Source organism: Microcaecilia unicolor, chromosome 10 (assembly GCF_901765095.1).
Source record: "Microcaecilia unicolor chromosome 10, aMicUni1.1, whole genome shotgun sequence".
Classification (NCBI taxonomy): domain Eukaryota; kingdom Metazoa; phylum Chordata; class Amphibia; order Gymnophiona; family Siphonopidae; genus Microcaecilia; species Microcaecilia unicolor.
Window position 1 is genome coordinate 176,945,759 of NC_044040.1, and position 14,322 is coordinate 176,960,080.

General features: G+C 39.7%; 1 protein-coding gene across 2 annotated transcripts in view; it reads right to left on the minus strand.

Moving 5' to 3' along the window:
- PLOD2 (procollagen-lysine,2-oxoglutarate 5-dioxygenase 2) overlaps positions 1-14,322 on the minus strand; it is a 147,313-nt gene that overhangs the window by 57,626 nt on the left and 75,365 nt on the right. For both annotated transcript variants that reach the window (XM_030216189.1, XM_030216188.1), the window contains exons 5-7: positions 7,078-7,190; positions 1,833-1,896; positions 1,439-1,536 (exon numbers count right to left, since the gene is read on the minus strand). In XM_030216189.1, coding sequence (XP_030072049.1) covers positions 1,439-1,536; positions 1,833-1,896; positions 7,078-7,190 — 275 coding nt within the window. The remainder of the gene's footprint in view (positions 1-1,438; positions 1,537-1,832; positions 1,897-7,077; positions 7,191-14,322) is intronic.

Genomic DNA, 14,322 nt, shown 5'->3' on the forward strand with positions numbered 1-14,322 from the left:
GCATAATGGGGCCATTTATACATCTAAATTAAAGTATTCCATAAGCTATCTGTGCAAAGTCAGTGCCTCTCCTGTGAAAGCTCCCTTTGCAATTTCTTGCTAAGTTTACCTCACTGCTCTAATTGTATTATGCTGACATTTTTCATTTTGTCTATGTCAAGCTACACCTGCTCAACATCACCTTGGGTAAATCTCTTCATAAAGGGTGTTAATCCATCATTATAAACAAATAAACACAAACATGTTACAAACTATCAGAAAGACAAAAAACCAGTTTGTATCTTTATCACAATATGCTTCCTTCTCAATCCCAGTGTCTAAATTACTAACAAACAGGTTCTGCTATCATCATTAAAAATATTTTGGGGAAAAAGGGAGAAAAACCTGGTGTACTAAATTGGTTTTAGAGTGCAAGATTTATGAGGAATATTATGCAAATAAGCCCAGTTGCAAAATAATCAAATGCAGTTTTGCATATTAACTTTGTAGATTAACAATTTTGCCAAATCCGGTCTGCAAAGGTTCTTACACAACTTAACTAAGCATTCACAGTTAATGAGCTGCTTTGCATAATTTTGTATTGGATTTGACACAAAACTATCCGTGAAAAACAGTTATCTGCAAAACAAAAAGCAACATTTTCTGAACTAAAAGGGATATACTCTACTGCAAATAACAAGAAATATTAGAGATTTTGGCACAAAGTAGAGGGGCATAATCGAAGGGGACGCCCAAGTTTTGCTGAGGACTTCCTCGCAAAACATCCCAGTGGAGGGGCGGAGAAACCCATATTATCGGAACAAGATGGACTGCATTTATTGCACACAGCTGTTACCGCATAGGCACTGCATTGAATGCTTGGGCTAACAGTACTGTCAACACGACAGATGCGAGGGTGCTACACTCATTCTGCTCTAATATAAAATCTACAATCTACCATGCCCCTCCCTAATCTAATCCTCTGATCATCCCACCCCGATTCGATCCTCCAATTTCCCCAATTCCACCCAAAAGACTCTCTGATAATCCCACTCCAATCCAGACCTCCAATTTCCCCAGTTCCACCCCCCCGATCATCTCTCCCCTCTCCCCATCCAATTCTCCAATTCCCCCAATCCCCCCCGATCAGGTCTCTCAGGAGCACTCCTACCCATATAAGTTATCAGTGCCGGTACCTGGACAACAAGGCAGAAGCCTTACACTAGATATTAAGTGCCAGTATCCATATATTGTCCAGTGCTGAATATCTGGATATAAATTTAAAAGCTGTAGTCAGTGTTGACTGTTGTATTTAATTATTAGGGGAGGGGGTTATTTTTATATGAACTCGTTTGTATTGTTGTTTCAGTAGAGATGACTGAGCAACACCTATAACACTGAACTGATTCTGCTGCCACTGTTCAAAACCAGCAACTCTGAGGCAAAGGATCTTACACACCTTAGTTGGGCCATTCCCGTGAATGAGGACTGGCAAGGTTTCATACGCCGAGTTCTTAGCTCTTGCTCTTCCTTTTTCAAATACTAATGAAACTTCATCTGCATGAAAATATGCAAATTCACTAATTATTCATTCCAAAATCTAGCTGACTTTCAAACTGATAATTAAATTTAGCACATTTTCATTAATAATTGACAGAGAGGAGTATTGAAAAGAGCAACTGATCTTCAATTAGTGGAAAGAGAAGAAAGTACAAAGTATATAATATCACATTCATTGTTGATTTAATCTAGAACTGAGAAAGAATGTGACTGTTGGGCAGACTGGATGGACCATTCAAGGTCTTTATCTGCCGTCACTTACTATATTACTATGTATATTAGAAGAGTCATACCAACTGCTCCATTTAAACTCTGGAAAATTGAGCATTTGTGATCCAAGGTAACGTTGATACGTTCCTAAAAATAAAATGGACAGAATAATATTCAGAATACATCTGACTGTTCAGTACATTTAATATTTTTCTATAGTATTATTTAAGGGATTTTTAGTAAGCTGCCTTAAGTGCTAACGTATGCTTAACACAGGAAAAATGGCCTAATGCAGGTCATGCTAAATCATTCTTCCCCAGATTCTATATAGGACGCCTAGCATTCTGCGCAGAAGTCCAAGTGTTTTCTATAACAGCAGCCATACTTTAATTGACTTAGCAAGCCAATCGGCATTGTTAACAGCACTTAACAGGCAATAATGAGCACTAATTAGCAATAATTTGAATTTACGCGCACAACTCCCTAAGCGTATTCTGTAACACACTGCGCCTACATTTTAAATCAGGTATGCAAAAAGGGGCGTGTTTATAGGTGGGGAAATGGGCATTCCAAAATTTACATGCGTTGTTATAGAATATGGCCCTCTGCACCTAAATCTACGTGCCAGGATTTACGTCATATTTTTTTGGGTGTAAATGGATGCACATAGTTTTAGGCGCTAGGATATCGACTAATCATATTCTATATACCGCACCTTAATTTAGGTGCCATTATCGTAAATATTTTCTGCACGGATTTTTTAAGCATCATATCTGGCCCTTTGCATTTGTTTTGCCATCTATAGGAGCTAAACGAGCGGTATCTATTATATTTTGAGGGGCGTGTCATGGACAGAGAATGGATGTGGAAGTGCTATTCGGTTTGCATGCTGACATCTATGGTGCACTAATTGGTTAGCACATCCTTAATGCAGGAGCCCTTAACGCCTCCTAAAAAGGAGGTGGTAAGTGACCCACATCAATTTTTTTTAAATGGCTCTGAGCTAATGCTAACATTAGTGCACAATCAGAAATTCAACGAGTAGAAGCAAGCCTATTTTGCAGGTACGCTAGAAATGGGCTTGGCACACAGGAAAATCCTGAGTTAAGGTGCAATAAATCCAGTTACTAGCGCAGCTTAGTAAAAGGGCCTCTAATTTTGCTATTAGAGGCTTACCACGGGATGCACTGACTCATACTGCTGTAAAAGCCCAATGTGCATGCGTAAACCACGAGCTAAAAAATATTTTTTTTATTTTTCTCTGAAAGGCCATATCTGGGGAGCAGAGAGTGGGTGTGACAGTGCAAATTAGTTAGCACAGCCACATTACCAAGCGCAAACTTGTTAGCATGCGATTAGAACATGAGCCCTTACCACCTACAAAATAGGTGCAAGTAAGGCTCACATGCTAATGTTTGTTAATAGTTATATATCAATGGCAACATTAGCACATAGCCATTAATTCAGAAAATGGAAAATCAGCTATTTTCCGGTTGAAGTAAAAATAGTCTTAGCGTGTGAGAAAGACCATGTAAGGATATGCTAAGGTCACTTTTTATGGTGCCTTAGTAAAGGGACCCCCTGTATGATTTATTTGGTCTTTAACTGCTGCATTCTATATAGTGCGCCTAGAGATCTGTGCCAAAATCTAGGTGTATTCTATAACAAGGTGTATAAGTTAACTGGCTTAACAAGTCAATCTCCACTACCCCAGTTGCAAAGGACTGAAATATAAATCCACATACGCATCCAGCTTCTCCTATGTATGCACGCAACTATGGAATGCATTACCGAAGGCCATAAAATCAATACATGACCTAACAATCTTCCGTAGACTACTGAAAACGAACCTGTTCAAGAAGGCTTACCATGTTCCATCTTATATACAAAATAAATAGACTTTACACGAACTAGACAAAACCGAACTCTTGTCACTTGACTGTTTAACCTCACTGCTATTAAAGAGCTACACAATACGCACTACCAACCTATTTCCTAATTGAAGATGACAACTCTATAGTCGATGACCTAACTTATGCTACAACTCATTTTATCACTTAGAAACCTCTATGCAATGCCATAATGCATTCCTCTGTACCATGTATGTATGAACCTTGATGCAAAATCATTTGTATGCAATACCACAATGTATTCCTCTTTACCATGTATGTATACAACTAAATGTATTACCATTTGAAATTCTGTACCCGGAAATGGCGATCGCCATCACGGCATAATGTAAGCCACATTGGGCCTGCAAATAGGTGGGAAAATGTGGGATACAAATGATACAAATAAATAAATAAATCAGCGTTGTTAACAGCACTTAATAAGCAATGATAAGCACTAATTTGCAATAATTAGAATTTAGTTACACAAGTCGCTAAACGTATTCTGTAACGAAGTGCACCTAAATTCTAATGTATGCAGGCAAAAGGGGGCGTGGTTAGGGGGCAGGGGAAATGGGCGTTTCAAGGACATTACAAAATTTCCGTGCATTGTTACAGAATATAGTTGTGTGTGCCTAAATCTATGCATGGGGATTTATGCCAAGTTTTCATTGGTGTAAATGGGAGCATTCAGTTGTAGGTGATAGGATGTCAACTAAGCATATTCCATTTACTGCATCTAAATCTAGGCACAGCTTATAGAATATGTAGGCAGAAATGTTTTCTCCACAGATTTTTCAGGCACGCTATATAGAATCTGGCTCTAAATGTGTTTTTATACACAATTAATTATAATTAATGTGATTTTAAAACATATTGGTGTTTTGTTAAGATTTTAAGAAACTTGTTTTGTGTTTTACTGATTGCATTTTGTCTCATATGTATGTTGTCTGTGATCAGATACCCCCCTTCTAATTTGTTGATTTGAATTGGTTTGGATCATTTTTGAATGATTGCAAGTAACCCATTCACACATCTCAGGGGGTCTCTGAATGGTGGGAGATTAAGGGGTGTGGAAATACCACTGAGTTCTCATTTCTCTCATCCATGCTGTTTAATACTTTTATAGCATCTTTTTGTGCATTACTGACATGTTTATTGATTACTTTTCAACATTATACAGATAATATTTTATTTTTTGCTTTATTTTTGCTTAATTTTCAATTTTAGTAGGACTACATATTTTGATTTTTTTTTTGAGACCTTGAATTGTTTTGCTGTAAATGAACTATTTGATACCTTAAAGAAGAGATATTTATTGTAACAACTATACCGAATTACTTGCCACCCGTGGAGAGCATAAAAGATCAACAACTATATGTCAACAGGTCCAGTGGTTGGCTGTGGATTTAGAGATACAGCTTTCAATGGGACCTCAGTTAAATAAAGATTCTGCATACAGTCTTCAAGTCATGGTTGGTATGGCTCCCCTCCTTAATCTTTCTTTTCTAACTCCTCTTCCCCACATAGACATCAAAGCTTTAAACCACCCTTCTTTTGAGTACCCAAAAGTGGTAGAGTATAATTTCCTGATCTTCAGCAAAAGTTTCAAACAAAATAGGAATTAATAATATATGGTTGACTCTGCTGTATTGTTTTGTTTTAATTATATATGTAATGTTGTTCCCCGCCCAGGACTGTAATGATCAGTGTGCAAAAATTTCATAAAGAAAGAAAAGAATAAAAAAAGAAAGTATGAAATAGATTTGTACGACTACTGCTACGACTATTTATGATCTGTCTTGAAATATTCCTTATTTTGTTCTCTCTGGCACTGATTATATAATTACTTCCATATAACTCCTTAGTCTTTATACAGTAGAGATTATTTCTTTAGGCACAAAATAGGGGAAACTCATTCTCAAGTAATGCCCCATACTTGGCAGTATATTGGAAGCATATTAATTGCCAGTCTGCATGATTCAACTTCCAAAAAATGAAACGACAGCAAAGGAAGAATCCTGGGTGTAAATTAGATTGCATTAATCAAACTTTTACAGAAAGGTTATGACTTTGCAAAGAACTGTAATTTGGCCATGTAAACTAGAACAACTGTATTAGTTCAAGCCCACATTATGCTATACAGCTGGGACTATTTAAACAAAAGCTGAAGAAATAAATATTATAATGGAAAATAAGCTCACATTATGTCAAACTGACTTTAAGACACACAGCATATAGCCACAACAGCTGGAAGCATAGTTTGGCAGGTCTGCTTCTGAGAAATCTTTAGGAATGAACCAAGGGTTAAATGTACAAATTACTAAGAAAGATTATTAAATAGAACTCTAATTCCATGAGATCTGCAAACCACATTGAAAAATCTATGATTATTTCTTAATGACAGCAGTCCTTAAATATTCCACTTAAAATTAGGGACTCTCTACTTAAGGCCCTGAAGAACCACAACTCATTACCGTTCAAAGAATCACCATTTTATACCTTTCATTGTCCTGTACTTCATTCAGATCACCAGTGCCCTGAAATTAGGAATACTAAGAGGTCTTCTCCAAGATGCATTTGGTTAACATTCATCCTTGCAAGATATGAGATCAGAAAGTGCTATGGACCTTACTCTATAAAGGTTATGCTCCTAAATTTAAATTCCTAAAATTTATGCTCCCAAATTACAAGCATAGAGTATGCTCGTAATTTAGGAGCATAAATTTGGATTCACTGGTGCAGACAATATTATGTGAAAACTAAAACTTCTTCATTCACTGTTGCTAGCACACAGTTGTGGAATGCCCTTGTAAGTCATTTACACTTATGTAGCAATGTGATTCAATTTAAGAAACTTCTTAAAACAGTTGTTTGTAGCAGCATTTTATTCAGTTTTGGAAGTGTATTGTCTGCTTGATTTATTCAATTTGAATTGTGGTTTTAGTTGATGAGCTGTGATTGTTTATATGTTAAGTTTTGTTTCTTCTATTATCTCTGTTATCTTGGAAACCACCTAGTTAATTAGGTGACATATAAGTTTTTAAAATAAATAATACATATGTACATTGAAAGAAACCTTATAACAGTGAGCCTAGAAAACATGGTGCCTACTTTTATGTGTGCATATATATAGGCATTGCCAGAGACAAAGAATGAACAGAGCAAGGGAACAGGCAATTCCTGTGTGGTTTGGTTGTATACAAGAAAGTGTGTTCAAATTTGAAAACCAAATCTACTTGTGCATTCTTCCTCCCCAGATCCATTTCCTCAATTGGGAACAGCCTATTTCTGCTCAGAGTATTTAAAAAAAAAAAAAAAAAAATCTGCAAGCTATGTTGTCATCGGTGAAAACAGTATCTAGCTTTTTGGAAAATCAAATAGGGCAGACTTCAAGCAAAAAACTATTCATGGAATACTATAGATGACTACTTCTTACCCTCTGCAGTCGATCAATATAAATTTTGGTGAAGAAAAGTTGGTCGTCGTCATTATCCTGTAGGTTCCATTGTTGCACAATCTGATTAATATATGGTGCATAACCAATAAATCCTGAAATGCAATGAAAATATATGTCACCAGGGGCAACCCTATAATGAATGAGGCCTACTGAGGTGGCAATCTCAATTGGAACTACAAGGAAGCGGCATCTTGCTGCCACAGCCAGCACTTTGCCACACTCCTCCTCCGGCATCTCTCCTTCCCTTTCCTTCCCTTCTATTCACTGCCGTGCATCCCCCCCCCCCCCCCCCAAGGCCGGCAACTCCCATTTTCCTACCTCCCTCCCTCAACCCTATTTCCCTGAATCTATCTTTAATTTGTTTCAAAACTAGCTGGGAGGCGGCAGCAGCAATTCACACGCTCTGCCCTGCCGTCAGCCTGACATTCTCTCTCTACTGGGGTGGCCCACCCTCTCTAAAGAAAATTCCTGTTTACACTGGGGCAGGCCGGGCAGTACAGAGAGAAGATGTTGGGCCAGCAGCAAGGCAGCATCTGTGAATCGTTGTCACCGCCCAGCAACTTTTGAAACAAATTAAAAGTAGACTCGGGGGAAGAGGGTTGAGGGAGGAAGAGGTGAGGCGCTGGCCATCGGGGGGGGGGGAGGAGAATGGAGGGAGAGAGTGTGAGAGATGTTGGGCTCGGGGGTACTAGAAAGAAGGAAGGGAGGAAGAAATGTCAGACTTGGGGGGGGAGAGGTGGAAGGGAGAGAGGGAGGAATGTTGGACTCAGGGAGGGAATGGGGGAAGGGCAGAGAAGATGAAAGACTTGAGGATGGGGTAAATGGAATGGAGAGAGAGAGAGAGAGAGAGATGCCAGATTCATGGGAGGGGATAGGAGAGGGAGAGATGGAGGGTGGGACAGAAGAGGGAGGAGAGACAGAAGGGCTTGGGGGAGGGCAGAAAGGAGGAAAGGGAGGATGGAAGACAAGGCATAGATTGGAAGGGAGAGGGAGAGAAAGAGATGGACTTAGGAGAGGACAAAGGGGGCTGAAAGGGGAGAATGAGAAATGGACTCTATACAGGGTGGAAGGGGCAAATGGGGAAATGGAGGTGGAAGATGGACTTGGAAGAGAGTGGAGGTGGAAATGGGGAGAAGGAGAGATGGACTCAGGAAAGGGTGGAGGTGGGAGATGGACTTGGGAGAAGGTGAAGTGGGAAAATGGGGAGAAGGGGAGATGGACTTGGGGGAGAGTAGAGGTGGGAGATGGAGTTGGGGTAGGAGGAGATGGACAGGGAAGGCAGAGGGGAGATATCAGATGGGTTAGAAGAGAGGGAAGCTAGGAATGATAGATCCAGATAGGAAAGGACATGGGAGGGATGTCAAGGAGATGAGTAAGAAGAGAATAGTGAGTACAGAGGGTAGAATGTGGTAATGGAGGGCAGATGAAAGATAAAAGGGAATAGAGGATGGGAAATGTGAGAGCTAGGGGATGAGAGGATGAGATAGAGAGTTGATAAATAGATGAAAAGTGAAAAGGAATAGAACAAGAGGGTGAAATTTGAGTAGACAGAGGTAGAAAAGAAAAAATGGAGGGGAGAGCTTTAAGAGAAAGATTGATGTGTCACAGACAGGTATAGTGAGGGAAGGAGAGAGAAGGAAATAACAAATGGACATTAGCTGCTGGAAACAGATTTAGCAGAAGACAGGAAAGCAGACGAAATTAACTGGAACCAATGTGATGGAAAAATAAGGCACAGACACACAAAGATAGAAAAATATGTTTTATTTTGAATTTATGAACTGGAATATGTTAGCTTTGGGAAATGTGCATTGCAGATGTTTATATATTGTGTTCAGTAGAAAAGGAAATGTATTTGTTTCTTCAGTGTTGTTCTGTTTTACTTGAATAGATGTTTTAGTGTTTTAGGGGTCAGTGTAACATTTGTAGTGCTGCTCTCCTGGATTATGTGGCGTAAGGAAGAAACAAGCAGCTGCATCAGAACAGTTCCTCCTCCTCTGCTGGCCTGGGCTCAACTGCTTATTTGAACTGTGTGGCTCTATGGAGTCTGTGCAGTTCAAATAAGCAATGGGCCTAGGCTGGTAGAGAAAGAGGAAATGATCTGATGTGCATCTGCTTGCTTCTTCTTATGCCACATGATCTGGGACAAAGACACGGTAAGGTGGGGGGCAAGGAAAGAAGGAATAGAGAAAGGTAGGTGTTGGGGGCTAAGAGGAGAGAAAGAAGGGAAGGGGTTCAAACTAAGTTGGGGTGAGAAAGAAATGGAGAGGCTAGAGCCTAGAGAGTGATTATTACTGGGGGCCTTATGACTGGGGAAATTCTGCACAAAAAATTACAAATAATACAGATTTTTAAAATATTGAGCACAGAATTTCCCAAAATGTTTTATGCAGAAATTTTTATTTTGCACTGAATTACCCCAGGAGTAATAAGTACAGTTCTTGTTGTTTGTATCTAGCATTGGTGTTACTGTTGTATGACTTATTTGCTTTGCTAAATGTATTGTGTTTGAATTTTCTTCAGGTTTTGTATTCATTCACAATGGATGGGTGGGTAGGTGGGGGGGGAGGGGCACATAGGCCCTGGCCTAGCGGCAAATGCATCTCCGTTTCTCGTTCTTTGGGTTTCTGCTTTATCCACTCTGTTTTTTTAGTTAGTTTGTTTTCTATTTCAATTTATGTCTACATATTTGTTTCTAGTTTGCAGTTTATTATTATTATTATAAGTGATGGTCTTTGTTTTCCTTGTAGAAAAGAAATGAGAGATTCCGTTGATAAATAGATTCCATATAGGAATCTGAAGCAGTCTCTCTTTTCCAGCAGGAAAAGAGCCCTTGAACCTCCTTTCCACCCGCAAATAGCGCAGGACAAAAGTTTCTCTTTTTACCTTTCATTATGCTTACTTTCATGGTAGAATTGTGTGCGGTTCGATGCATCAGGTGTTTGACTCTGGCTTTATGTGCATACAATATTTAAATATATGACTCATATATGTATTTTCAGGATTTCATAATATTTGTTTTCTATATCAGTGCTACTGTTTCTTTTTTAAAGCTGGGCTTGGCATCAGCCTGGGTTTGATTTGTTTAACTGTTCACAGTTGTCTCTCCACAACTCTGAGGATTTAATGCTAACAATGATGGGAAATTATGATTGTTTAACTTTATTTCCTGTCAAATGTGCATTGTTACACAGTACTATAGGAAATAATGGTGGAAAGAGACTGAAATATCTATTCAGATTTCCTCATGATGGGTTTAGGGTTGCAACTTCTGCTCTATGCAGGTGACCTCCGCCCTCCTCCCTTTTATTTTGGGTTGTGACTGTATTTATGTGGAGATTACCTCCTTGCCTTCTAGAGTTTTAACTGCCACTCTTTGCAGACTGCCCTCCTCCCTCTAATTTATAATTACAACTGCCTCTCTCCATGCAGGTTATCCCCCCCCTTACCTTCTAATTAGGGTTGCCATTGTTGTTGCATGCAGATTACCCCTCTCCCCTCCCTTCCCTTCTAATTAGAGTTGACACTGTTGTTTCACATAGTTAAACCTGACCTTTCCTTTAGGGCTAGAAGTGCCACCCCATACAGTTTACCCCAAATGCCTTTTTGGAAGCACAGTACCACTGCTTCAGTGGCTGTTTTGGGCTGTACCTTTAATCAATTGCTTTTTGCAATCTTCTTATGAATACGGCATTCTCTGTGTTACACCCTCTTTCTTTCTCTGCTTTCCCTCTCAATAGACTGTATTACATAATGGCTTGAAGGTTGGAAAAGCACCACTGTAGTGCTAGCAATCTTTCCTTCCTCCCATGCCCTTACCAGGCTCTGCAGTGTGCTCAGACTTGACTGGCCTTGACAGAGAGGATTGCAGCCCTGGATGCATTGTGATGCAGCACATAGGACTATGGCCTGGGCCATGGGGTCAGCCCATAAAACTGAGCATTTAGATATCCTTATGTTAAATTCTGAGATTTGAAAAAAGGACACACAGGAGTAAATCTCAGTAGGACAAAGCTGATCCTGATAACAAGAGAAAAAAAAGGCCACAAACTATAGACATTTCTCCATTTCTTAAACTCAGCAAATAGTGCAGGACAAAAGTTTCTCTTTTTACCTTTTATTATGCTTACTTTCATGACTTCTCATACAAATTTGGGGGGCCCTTTTAAAAAGGCGTGTAAGGGCCTACTCGCATACAGCATGCATCAAATCAACATTACCGCCTGGCTAGTGCGTGCGCCTGGTGGTAATTCTGAGTTTGGCGCGTGCTGAAACCACGCAGTAGAAAATTAGTTTTGTATTTTCTACTGTGGGGGTGTTCCTGGTGGCAATCAGCAGTTGGCGAACACTGGATAGTTACTGCGTAACGCGTAAGCCCTTACCACTAAGTCAATAGGTGGCGTTAAGGTCTCAGGCCATAAATAGACACACGCTGGTTTTAGTTTTGACGCACGTCCATTTCCTGGCCCATCAAACCCCCTTTTTTTCCAGACACAATGGAGAAATGGTCCAGTGCACGTCCAAAACACACGCCCACACTACTGCAGGCCACATTTTGGCACTCTTTGTAAAAGGGCCCCTTAGTATCATGCGACTTGCACATTTGCAACTTTAGTCACCACATAATGTTGTCCTGTTTGGATGGAAGGCAGAGGAGGAGGGGAAGGAGGCAACTAGGAGCAGAACTACTGATGCCGTGTGTAGTGCTACTTAGCCCATAACATTTTTGAAAGTGCTGAGCAGTAGCTTTAGTGCAAACAATTTACACAGCAAGCCCAACCTTACAAAAGCTAACTTATCAATTACAGTTGCTAAAAATGGCCATATGTAGTTAAATCATGCTGGTAGCATGACAAACTACGAAGGATACATCTGCTTGTGATTCAGTTGCCCTTTTACTAAAGTGCATTAAGCAGAAAGAACTCAAATATGAAACTGCAGATCTGCTGTTAGTGATCTATAACCTGTTTTTAAAAATCTTCTCCAGTACCTGAAGACTGAAGGGTGGCCAATGTACGCCTATTTTTAAAAAGGGATTCAGGGGTTATTTGGGAAATTTAAGACTGGTAAGCCTGACATCAGTGTAGAGCAAAATAGTTGAAACTATTATAAAAAATATAATCACTGAACACATAGACAAATATGGTTTAATGGGACAGAGTCAGCATAGATTCAGCCAATGGAAGTTTTGCCTCACCAATCTGCTCCATTTCTTTGACTGCATGATAAACATGTGGATAAAGGTGAGCCAGCTAATGTAATGTATCTAGATTTTCAGAAAGTATTTGACAAAGTCCCTTGTGAGAGACTCCTCAGAAAATTAAAAACCCAAGGGACAGGAGGCAATGTTCTGTTGTCGATTAAGGAATTGATTGATGGATAGAAAACAGAGGGTAGAGTTAAATGGCCTCTCTCCCTGGAGAAGGGTGAATAGTGGAGTGCCCCAGGGATCGGTATGGGAATCAGTGCTGTTTAACCTATTTATTAATTATATGGAAATGGGAATGACGAGTGAGGTGAATAAATTTGCATGAGACAAAATTATTCAAAGTTGTTAAAATGCATGTGGATTGTGAAAAATTGCAGGAAGACCTTAGGAGGTTGAAAGACTGGGCATCCAAATGTGGACAAGTGCAAAGTGATGTACGTTGGGAAGAATAATCCAAATCATAGTTATTTGATGCAGGTTCCACCCTAGGAGTCAGCACCCAAGAAAAAGATCTACATGTCATCGTGGACAATATGCTGAAATTTTCTGCTCAGTGTGTGGTGGCGGCAAAAAACGCAAACAGAATGATACAAATTATTAGTAATGGGATAGAAAATAAGTCAAAGAATATTATAATGCCTGTGAATTGATCCATGGTACAACCACACCTTAAGTATTGTGTGTAATGCTGGTCGCTGTAGCTTAAGATACAGCAGAATTAGAAAAAGTTCAAAGAAGGGTTACCAAAATGATTAAGGGGATGGACTCTTCAGCATGGAAAAGAGATGGCTGAGGGGAGATTATAATAGAGGTCCACAAAATACTGAGTGGTATAGAATGGGCAAACATACATTGATATTTTAACTCTTTTAAAAAGTACAAAGACTAGGGGACACTCAAGGAAGTTACATGGTACTACTTTTAAAATGAGCAGGAGGATATTTTTTTTTCACTCAACAAATAGTTAAGCTCTGTAACTTGTTGCCAGAGGATGTGGCATCAGTGGTTAGTGTATCTGGGTTTTAAAAAAAGTTTGATAGACATGGGGAAAGCCACTGTTTGTCCTCAGAATCAATAGCATGAATCTTGCTACTATTTGGGAATTCTGTCAGGTACTCGTGACCTGAATTGGCTACTGCTGGAAGCAGGATACTGGGCTACATGGACCACTGGTCTGACCCAGTATGGCTATTCTTATGTTTTATGTTCACTTACCCTGAAATTCTATAAATGATGCTTAAAATTGCTCACGCAAATTTGGACATGCAACCAATTTGTGCATGCAACTTAATTGAAGAACGAGCCAATTAGTGCCAATACTTGGGTGATAATCAATTATTGGAACTAATTTACACTAATTGAAATTTACGTGTGAATTTTTAATTGCAGGGATCCATATGTAAAGTTTATGCGCAGCTCCAAAATGGGGGCATGGCCATAGGGGGTCATGGGTGGATCGGGGGCAGTTTTACAATTTATGCACACATATAGAATAAGGGGGATCCACGCCTAATTTAGGCACAAGGATTTACATCAGGGTTTACTTGGTGTAAATTTTCGCATCTAACTATTCTATAAATGGCGCCTAACTCCCAGCACCATTTACAGAATAGCGCTTAGTTCGTGTATTTTTCGGTGCTATTTATAGAATTTGGTCCTTAACGCCTGCCAAACCGCATAGTAACTGCTTGCACACAACCGCATTAAGAGGTATTGCATAATTATAGCAGTTACCACACAGTAAACTGTGCATTAAATATTTTTTTCTGTTGGGGGCGTGGAATGGGTCAAGAATGGGCATGAAAACATCAGCCAGCAAGCATGCTATACTTACCACACCCTAACTGGCTAATACACGTCAACATGGGAGCAATTACCGCCTCCTAAACAGGAAGCATGAAGTGCTGCTGCGCTAACCACGGCCATGTATTGCGCACTAATTTGCGCTTCGATGTGGAACCAGAATAGGAAAATACTAGTTCTGCCCCCAACGGTTGCCATGTAAATTTGCGGCA